The sequence below is a fragment of the Charadrius vociferus genome, unplaced genomic scaffold (assembly GCF_000708025.1).
Source record: "Charadrius vociferus isolate BGI_N301 unplaced genomic scaffold, ASM70802v2 scaffold104, whole genome shotgun sequence".
In the NCBI taxonomy this organism is placed as follows: domain Eukaryota; kingdom Metazoa; phylum Chordata; class Aves; order Charadriiformes; family Charadriidae; genus Charadrius; species Charadrius vociferus.
In genome coordinates, this window is record NW_009648255.1 from 6,436,405 (window position 1) to 6,446,825 (window position 10,421).

At 48.6% G+C, this 10,421-nt stretch overlaps 1 protein-coding gene across 3 annotated transcripts in view; it reads right to left on the reverse strand.

Annotated features, from left to right (window-relative positions):
* Positions 1 to 10,421, reverse strand: part of PLD1 (phospholipase D1, phosphatidylcholine-specific) — a 45,460-nt gene that overhangs the window by 3,916 nt on the left and 31,123 nt on the right. For all 3 annotated transcript variants that reach the window (XM_009884445.1, XM_009884443.1, XM_009884444.1), the window contains 5 exons: positions 7,188 to 7,298; positions 6,369 to 6,457; positions 3,091 to 3,204; positions 1,560 to 1,609; positions 410 to 544 (listed from right to left, as the gene is read on the reverse strand). In XM_009884445.1, the coding sequence (XP_009882747.1) occupies positions 410 to 544; positions 1,560 to 1,609; positions 3,091 to 3,204; positions 6,369 to 6,457; positions 7,188 to 7,298 (499 nt within the window). The remainder of the gene's footprint in view (positions 1 to 409; positions 545 to 1,559; positions 1,610 to 3,090; positions 3,205 to 6,368; positions 6,458 to 7,187; positions 7,299 to 10,421) is intronic.

Genomic DNA, 10,421 nt, shown 5'->3' on the forward strand with positions numbered 1-10,421 from the left:
TTCCCCTCCTGCGAAATTTAGGATTTGTTGGGTTTTGTTTTTTTTTGGTTTTTTTTTTTTCAAACAGCAAAATATTTCACGAGGAAGAAATCACAACATAGAAAAGCAAACAGCACCGCAGCCTGCGCTGAGAACAGGGCAGAGAAGCGATGGCATTAATCCAGGTATAATCGAGTGGTCCAAAGCCCTCCCGCCAGCCCCCTCCTCACCGATTATAACTGTGTTGTCATCAACAATAAGCAGTTTGCTGTGAACATAGATGAGCTCTGTGACTTTTCACGAGGAAGAAATCACAACATAGAAAAGCAAACAGCACCGCAGCCTGCGCTGAGAACAGGGCAGAGAAGCGATGGCATTAATCCAGGTATAATCGAGTGGTCCAAAGCCCTCCCGCCAGCCCCCTCCTCACCGATTATAACTGTGTTGTCATCAACAATAAGCAGTTTGCTGTGAACATAGATGAGCTCTGTGACTAGTTTCCCTTCCAACTCTGCGTACGTTCGAAGTCCACAGAATGATATGTAGTTTATCCACTTATCTCCAACTGAAAATTAAAAGAGAACAAATACGAGGGGATGAGGGAGGGGGAAGAGAGAAGAAAGAGAAAAGACCCTCTTTATATAAAGATACATATGAGTAACAGCTCAATTTTGACTTTAAAAAAAAATAAACAGATAATGGAATTAAGTTTCCTTAAAAATAGACTTTAAAAGCTGCCTGTGGGCTCTCTGTGCTGCTCTGATCCGCTGCCTGCTCGGATGCTTCCACTTTGGTGAGAAATGACCCCAATCTCCCTTGCGCAGCACGCAAGTGCTCACAGTTGATCCGAACATCTTAAAATATCTGGACTATGCAACTGTTCTGCAGATCCTGCAGAAAGGAGGCTGGAAGCAGGTGTTCTGTCCACGCACAGTACAGAAAATATGTCCTTAATGTACTTGTCTGCAGTTCAGATTTACACACAGACCTAGAACGAATCAGGCATTATGTACGCCCCTAAGATTTGGGATATGCGGGTTTTCACGGTGCTCCGATTCCCAGCAGAGCAAATTCAAGCAGGCACCCTCCTGGCGAGGCAGCGGCTCGGAAACAGCATCCTGCTTAGGCAGGTTTTTCCTCTCCATGTTCGATGACCACCAGGAGCAACCCCAGGGTGGGATTCACGGGGGAGGCAGAGGGCTCATCGCTCCCAGAAGCGTGACCCCGCTCAGGATATTTTTCCAAATAACACGATCCTCAGCAGCTGCGGCCGTGCCGTGCTCCTCCCCGGGGTCCTCCCCTCCTCCCTGCTGGGGCTGCATCCAAGCGCCAAGTCTGACAACCGGCCATGGCTCGCGTGACCCGACAGACCTCGCCACGGGATGACAGCAGAGGAGGAGGATGCTCACCAGCCCCACGAGCCCGTAGCACACGTGAGATGCCCACGTCCGCGCCCGAACCCCTCAGCCACAGCAAACCAACATTAATAAGAAGCCGAAGAATCCAATTTGTGTGCTACGTATCCACCCAAGAGCACCATCCCAAGACTACAGCATAGAGGAGAGGAATAAAGCTCTTACCCTCTGCCTTCAGCTGGGCCAGGATCGAGTTTTCTCCTCGGCACATGGTCCTGGAAAGAAGGTAGGCAGCCGTCAGCACCACCGCCACTCGAGGCAATGGCATATGCTGAAGCAGAACCCGGCGAGGTAAATCGCAAACACAGATGCCTCTTAAATACCCCGTGCAAGCAGAAAAAAACCACAGTGCTTCCAGAGCACACATTTTTCCCAAATGACTGTTGATATAGCAAGGACTGCTCATTTCCTAAAGGAGCTCGTACCGATCCGCGTAGGAGCTGGGGAGCATTTTGGCCTTCTTGAGCACACTGCAATACTGATAAATGCGTTGCAAACGGGGCCGCTGCCGTCTGTGCCACAGGTCTGGATGTGAAGTGACACCAAGAAAGAAAGTCAACACACGCAGAACACCAGGTCAGGGAGTCTGCGTGATTACGGTTGGGCTGGAAAAGCCACAGCTGGCATCTCATTGAAAAAAAAAAACAACCAAAAACCAAACAACCCATGGGCAATTTCTAAAGACCTATGGTTGCCCTTGCTGAAGGAAGGAAGGTCAGGCAGAAGGGCCGGGTTTGGGAGACATGCTGCTTCCTCCTGCCCCACTCATTCTTCTGTAGGTGCAGTAGGACCCTTGCAGACAAAGGAGATGTCACCCTGGAGGTAGTAGTAGTCTCCACAGACCGACTGCGCCCTGGCCATACTACCACAACACAGCAGTTTTCCAGTAAAGCCACCTCGGCTTGAGCCATTTTGCCTTCCTCTTTTTTTTTTTTTTGCCGTGAATAAACAAGCTAAAGTACTAAGTGATGACCACACAAACAGTTTTGTTCTCCTTTCCCAAACACCGTGTGCTTGTGTGGACAACATCCAGCGTGACCCCATGCTGATGGTAGCCGGAGCCCTGGTGTCCTGGTTTGAGCGACACAGGACTGAATTCTCTTCTGATACTTGGGAAAACTGTACTTTTAGAAGACTCCAGTGTCTGAATTTGTGAAAATAATTACTTTATAGCCAGCTATGGTGTGTGGGTTTCAAGTTCTCAGTGTTTTCGAGCTCGCCAGGTGCGGGGATGAGGAGGAGTGAGACCTGAGCACTTGAACTTCGTGCCACTGTGCCGGACCCCTGAGCCCTTCCCTTCCTCCCGAAGCTGCAGCGCTGGCAGTGTCCCACATTTGCTGTCCCCTGCTGGGATTGCACAGCTTCCCACTGATAGAATGGGCTGAGTATAATCTTTGCGTGTTCTGTATTGGTATTGGGATCAATATTGGTTCTTTAGTGCTACTAATGTTAATTATCTAATCTTACCCTATTAAATCTGTTTACACCCCTATTAAATCTGTTTACACTTCAACTCCCGGGTTTCCTTGTTTTTCCCGATTCCCTTTCCCGGGTGGGGAGGGACCATCGGGTGATAGAATGGTTGTCTAAACGACAATAAATTGTTATGGATTTCTCAAACCGTAACACCTGGGCACCATCCGCAGCAGGCGGAGGGGGCTGGGAAGGTCTCCGGCAGCGGGGCTGCCCACCGTACCTGTAGTTGAAGTGCATGATGGCCTGCAGCGCGTTTCCCCCTCCGGTCGAAATGTCTCCTTCAAACCCAGGCAGCAGCGGGATCACCACGTACACTCGGAAGCGCTTGTTTTCCCTGAAACGATAGTTTGGGAGGAGTATTAGCCTGCAAGTATTACAGCTTCAGGCACGGCGACTCCCCTCAGTTTCACTTGCTCTGTATGGGTTTCCACCCGAGGCTGCTACACAAATTTTAAGGGAGCAAAGCATGAAGCGTTTTTCCAAGTTTCAGGTCTTCATCACCTCTGATCAGTACTTCAGCGAGTGCTCAGACCTGCAGGGGGAGAAGGAATTATTTGCTCTCACAGACAACAAAAGAAGCTAAAGGAAAAGAAACGCATTTTCACTGAAGTGCAAAGACAGGTTAATTATTTTGCATATTGTGTCTGCCACTGTAAAAGTTCTTTTGAGCATCCCAATAGCCCAGTCACGCTGATACTGGTGCAGACTGGTACATACCACAGCAAAGATTACAGAGCTATCACAGGCAGAAAACCAAAATCCAACCTGACATTCCCACTACGTCCCGGTTTTTAGAAGTCAGAAACATCACAAAAGGTGGAAAAAGCTCAGGGCACAAGCACATATTTCACCGATACATCACAATGCCCAAAAACTCAGTTCCAGAGTTCCTCCAAACTAAACTGTACCCTAATCATGATCCAATTTAGAACAAAAGCTACTGTTGCAGCACTACCTGGGGCTTCTCTTGAAGCCCACCTTTGGGTTTTCCTTGCTAACAAGAGCCAGACGCATCCGCTCCGCCAGCGCTTTCCAGGCACCCCCCAGGTGTTGGCAATCCTGCGCCCCGGAGGAGGAGGAGGAGGAAGAGGAGGAGGATGCTCCATTGAAGGCTGCTGCCACTAGATGGCAAACACAGTTTGATCAGGACGAACCCATTTCTGGAGCAACCTGAAGATGAGCCAGCCTGCAGTTTTTCTTAAAAGTACTCCTTCCTCAAGCAAGTGGTGCCTGGGGATTTAAGGGCACGGGAATCACGAAGGATTGGGGTCTCATCTGAGCTGGGAGGGGGACAGTGAGGAACTGTTTAATTTCAACCAGCGCTTCTTTATAGCTTTGCAATGCACTGTAAACTAGCTTTAGTCTGACAGCAGACCTGGGAAACAGCTAATGAGGTCTTCTTACCCGTACACAACAACAGACTTTGTAACAAGCCTGTTTGCATCTTGAAAAAGATCTACCAACAAAAGCATTCCTCAAAAAGCAGCTTGTTTGTCTAAGCCCCGTGTTTATTAAACTAGCTGAAGAGCCACCCATGAAAAAAAGAGGAAATCAAGAAAAGAATGTTATTAATTACATCGGTAGAAAATATTTAGTCTAGAAGAGTGAGAAGTGTACAAGCTTAACTAAAGGACTTAATTGACAATTAAACATCTGTGTGTCACCTATGCTGTTTTTCCGGGTCGGTTTGGAACATGAGCACTTGATACAAACCACTTAGGTCTGCATTTACTTTTAATCTTCGGCAACGACAAGCACTCTGGAGCGTGCAGAATTTGAATCTTACATTCAGTTGGGAATCACCAACATTAGGCTGGTGTAATATTGGCCTAAAATTGGAATAACAGAGGAGTGAATTGAGCATCACATCTGAAAACAGGTCACGGAAGAATTTGTGTGACTCCCTTTTGTACTAGACTTTCTGACATCTGGACAGAATGACACCCTTTACATAAACTTTATATAAGTGGACAATCTTGGCAGATTACCTGCAGAATTTGCTGCTACCTCAGTAGCATCGCTAAAAGCATCGGGCCAACGGCAATTGGTTCCCAAAGGTGGGAAATCCAGAGTGGCTTTTCAAGGGGACACCGACCTCCACCGAGATGTTGGTCTGGCTGCTCACCAGCCTCCAGTTTGCAATGTAAACACCGGTAGCACCATTTCCAGCTGCTCGCCTGCGCCTTCGCCCCGGCGCGGGTCGTTCTGTTCAGGCAGACAGACCGTCCCATGACCTGTGGTTCTATCATAGGACTCAGGCCGTATTACGCTGCTTTTTCTGTGCTTCACACCTTGCACAGCACTGCCACCACTCCTCATTTACCCTGGGTGAGTAAATCCATCCCAGACTTTCATCCTTAGCTAATTTCAATAATTTGGGCTACGCTTTGCAGCTCACAGATTACAAGCGACTCCACCCTGTCGTGAAGGGCACGGCAGATAACACCCCTGCTCTCCCGGTTTGAACAGTGCTCCTCTTTCCACAGCGCCTCTGAACAAAGCCTGTCTCACGGCGGTTCCTGTGGCCTCGCAAATACTGCCCGTACCCCGGTGTCTGTCCGTCTCGGCTTGGTCACCTTTACTCAAGTGGGAATTTCCAAGCTTAGAGAGAGAAATTTCTGTGACTCTGGAGAGAGCCCCCCTGGGAAAGCAGCCCCTGCATAGCTCTGGACAACTACAATATAGAAGAAAATGATCACCGTAAGAAGAAAGAAATGTTTCTGTGCATGGCAAAGAAACACACAAAAGACGAAAGGAAGAAGTTGAGAAGGTTTTCTGTATATCAGCCCAGCAAGACCAGGATACAGTTTTAGACTATGAAACATATGTATCTTAAAGACAGACTCCAGGAAAGCAACCTTAAGCAAGGCTGTCCAGGATCAAAGCGAAGACAAGCCTCTACCTGTGGCATTAACGTTAACAAAGGGTTAGGCATGCTCAAGCAAAAGGAGTGTCAAAAACACGGTTGGGTTTGACCCATCCAGGAACAGACGATGGTCCCCTTGCAATGGCTGGAGGTTGTAAATACTCTCTAGCGCTTACCACATAAAGGTTGTCCAAACAAACAGCTGAACCCTGCAGTCAAATCCTTAAAATGCGTTTGCTTCCCCTGTTTGAAGCCAATCTTCTCTATAGAGAATTTAAATAAGCCACAAATCCCAGTTCAACCCTCTCGCCCATTAACTTGCCTCACCACACAGTCGAAGACCGGTTGGCTATGGCGCAAAGGTGTCACTGAGCCGGAGTATAAAGGAGTCACTTTTAAACAAGTTCAATAGTTAAAAATACATTTGCATGAGGGTAAGTCCAGAAAATCCCTTTCTGGCTGGAAAGAAACCACTGAAGAGTCTCACTGCTGCAAACGCAAGCAGATGTTTGACCGCATCAGTTCTGCATTGGAAAAGCTCTTGTAAAGTTGTGTCCATTAAGATATTATTTTACACCACACCATATAAATGCCCCTGGAAGACTTTCATTGCCTCGTTTAGAAAAGGTTACCTGTGAGCTTTAAGTATCCTCTGAGCAATCGCATCGCCAATCTTGTTCCAGACAACTTTGTCATCAGCACAGCTAATAAAAAACTGGTTCTGCAGGAAAAGCGAGCAAAGCTACTGTTAGACACTGCCAGCAAGGAACAAAAAATATTTGCATGCTTTATTTCAGACCAAAAGCAACTAAAGCTAGCTGGGGTTGTGCGCCATTAGAGTTGATGCTTTCTTTTTAATTGTTATTAAGTGTGTGTGTCTGTGCTTGCTTAGGGAATGAATGAGCCCTTATTAATTGCACTCCTCAGAAAGTTCACATAAAGAACATCCTAACAAGAGGCTAAAAAAAGGAAAAGAAAAAAAAAAAAAAAAAGAAAGAGGAGAACAAGCGTCTCTGTTCAGCCAGTGCTGAGAGTTACCCTGAGACAGGAGAGTCCTGCAGCGCGAGGCCGTACGGATGCCAGACCAGCCCTGTGACTGGGAGGTTCAGGCACACACAGGGGACACTGCAAAGCCACGGAGAGGACAGGACGGCTATTGCACAGGCCGTGGAAGCTGCTGGCAATTTTGCAAAGAGGCTCACAAAGGAGAGGTGGACTTTTTCCCACCTTGTGGTCAGAAGGCTGTCAGGGTACATACCCATCAGCCTGGACCACTGAAGTCAATGGGTACAGCCCCAAAAATTCAGAGCAGATAGCTGTATTAATATCCATGGGTCTCTAAATTCAGAGAAAGCTAAGACCAAACCTCAAGAAGCAGAGTGACCCTTCTGATGGCTGTGAGCCATGCCCAGAGCATCATGACCCTCCTGCTTTCCCTCATCGCCACTCACTTCTATATAGATGTAGTGCTTGCTGTTTTGGATCACGCTGACGTAGGCGTTGTGGATGGACTCCTCGTGGTATTTAATGCCGGCCGACCAGTCAGCAGCAGAACGGATCACCTGGAAAGCAAGAGATTAACACCTTCAGCTCCCTCCCATCCAGGACGGCACATCATCGCAACTGAATTACTCGAGAGGCAATGCTCTTCCCTGGCACCGTTCGCCTGTCAAGATTTCACTAAATAAAGTAATGTGCAACATTTGCCATTTATATTGCATTTGTAATAAGGAGAAAGGACACTTAAAAATAGTATTAATGCTTAATAATGTTTTGATTAAAAACAAAAGTGCCCCCTCCCACCTGAGCAGCTCTCGGTGCAACAGAAGCAGCACAGAAATCTCGTTCTTGCTTAAGGTCTTATGAATTGCTTTGAAAACAACCTAAATTTCCAAGCTTTAGGGGTGCATATCTAACCAGTGATCTCCTCTCCAGTACTTTTTTAAAGCTGGTCTCCAGCTGGGGCAATATGTTTTTCCCACAAACAGGCAGTACGTAATTATACAGTCAGTCTGATAACGCAGGCCATGTCTTTGTCCTGAGCACTTGAGGTCATTTATTTCTTCTGCCAAATTCTTGCACAAGCCATCCGATTTTTGATGCTACGACTTTTAAAATTCATAGCAGTTCAGCCACCCACACTTACTTATTAATTTTTACTGGAAATCCACATTTAAAGTAGATACTGCGAGATCCCCAGGGTACGTTCTCCCCCTACCTCCCGCAGTTCTTGGTCTAGAGAGCCAAACCGATATGAGAAACAACCTTTGTTCACGCTCTCAGCCAGGCTGAGCGAGCTCCACAGCAGAGAGCTTCCCGTCCCCGACGGCCAGAGATGCTGCGGCATCTCCCACTCCTGCGCTTTGAGTCAATAAGCAACCACGCTATGCCCTGAGTGACGGTTTCCTAGATGGAAATGTAGGTTTTAATTAAGTGTGGGCAGGGTACGTGCTCAGGGGAAATAATTACTCGCGATTAGCCTCTGCCTTTAAACACCGTCGAGAGAAAAAACATTGAAACAATAGCCTTAAATATCTCAATACATCACTCGGGACCAGTCACACACAGGACAAGATCCAAATGCTGAGGATCTGTGAAACGTGTGTGTCGGTATGTGCAAAATCCTGATCTGTTCTAGGGCTCAACCACATTTTTTCCCTGGAAATCCCTCCCATGGATATCTTTTAATTCTTTGTGTCCAGCTTCTGCTTTGCTCCACATTACTCTCCGTGTCCCGTCAACATCCCTGATACCCTGAGCTCTGCTGTCCCACTGTCATCACCACCCCCCATCAAAGCAGGCTGCTGGCCGTGGCATGGCTGAGGACTTTCAAGGGCTAATTAATTACCAGTAGTGCACCAGTAGATAAGGATTTGGCCCTTCGGTCCAGGTGCTGCATGCCTGAACCAAACCGATCCTTTTGTCTCCAGAGCATCTCTCGAGGTGGCACCGAGGGCCATGGCTGTTCAGCAGCACATGACTCCTGAGCTAATTCCTTCCCCTGGACAGAAGGAGCTTTCTCCCACAGGTCACCGAAAAACAGATCCTGCAACTTTCCTATTTGGCCGCTCGCTTGGCCAACAGGGGGGAGCACTCAGCAGCTGCCCAAACGGAACATCCGGGTCACAGATGCTCGAGGGAGGGAGCCAGCCTGGACACAAGGACCATCACAGCCTCCACCGATCCAAAACAGCCACCCTCTGCTTGCGTAGACCTCCGCAAGGCGATGCTGCTCATGCCCGTGAGGTTTTAATTGCCCATTTGGTTTGCACAGCCAACGCTGCGTGCTCCCACACGCCCCAGGCTGGGCACTGCTGAAACCCCACCAAGCACCATGGCACACAGGGCTCCTGAACAAAATTCCACCTTTTGCATTAATAAGGACAGAAAACCAGCTTTTCTGGGTAGAAAGCAGGCTAATTCTTCTATACACACGGCTCAGGCTGCAGCCTGGAGAGGATCTCGCAGCCCTTCACCGGCACAGCCAGCCAAGAGCAGCCACGCTGCCTCCTCCCTGCCTTTTACCCTGCTGCCGCGGGAACCTGGGGCCACAAATAACGTCCCCGGGGGCTGGGGACCTCCAGAAAATGCCATCTGGAATTGCACTTCAGAAAACTGCAGGTTGTAGCTTCCTAGTGTACAAAGTACTGATATTTAATGTCTCTCTTTTTTTTTTTTTCTAGTTAACGTTGTCCACGCTCCGAAGAGTTGCTTCTCTTTTCAAGACTAGCTGCTGAGCCCTGCACTGAACAAAGTAACTTCCACACCCTCATTTAGAGCAGCAATAGCTGAAACTGCTGGGACCGAGGAATAAATGTCTTTTTCTGAACTGGGAGCTTGATAGCACCAAAGCCCCTCACTTTCAAAGACAACTTTACTGCCAGGAGATAAGTTTATTCCAAACCAGGGATGTCACCTGACGCAATAGAACCATCTCTCAGGATCATCCCTTTCCAGCCCCACGGCTTCCCGGGGCATCATCCACCTGCCCTTCCTCCTCACCGCTGCCCACGCCGGCACCCCAGCTCCCTCCGCACACCGGGCTGCCCGCTCTTACGGCACCACCATCCTTCTGCCCTCACCCGAGAGCAATGTGTCACGGTTCACCCTAAAAAGTTGGCTCAGCATCACCCAAAAAAAGCTTACGTTGGGTTCAACCTCGAATCCACGTGTGGAGGGATGAAGAGGTGTCAGAAGATGCTGGCTAGGGCAGCAGAACAGGTGTAAAGTGTTCCAGCTTGGAGCTCCTCAAAATAAAGGTACTTTCAACCTGGATCACTTCAGTGCCCAGCACCGATCACGGTGCAGCTCTGCAGCAGCAGCGACAGGTGAGGAGGTGGCAGGACAAGGCCACCAACGTTGGTGGCTCTGCAGCCACTGACGGCAGCATCACACGGATGCGGCACGCACCCCGAGGAAACGACACTGCGGCTGTGGCACTCAAAGACAAATACACAGCTACGAGTTTCCTACACAGCCCTTCCCTCATCCCTGATGCTTCATCTCACACTCTTGGACATCTCACCTTTCCTGCTGGAGTATTTAAATTGAGCTGATTTAAACCCAACGTATTTTCCTGGGAAGAAAAGGCCACACGCTACCCAGCACAGCCGCTACCAAGCAAAGCTGGTGTCTCCTTCCTCTCCTCTCCTCTCCTCTTCTCTCCCCCCTCCCCCTTCTGCCAC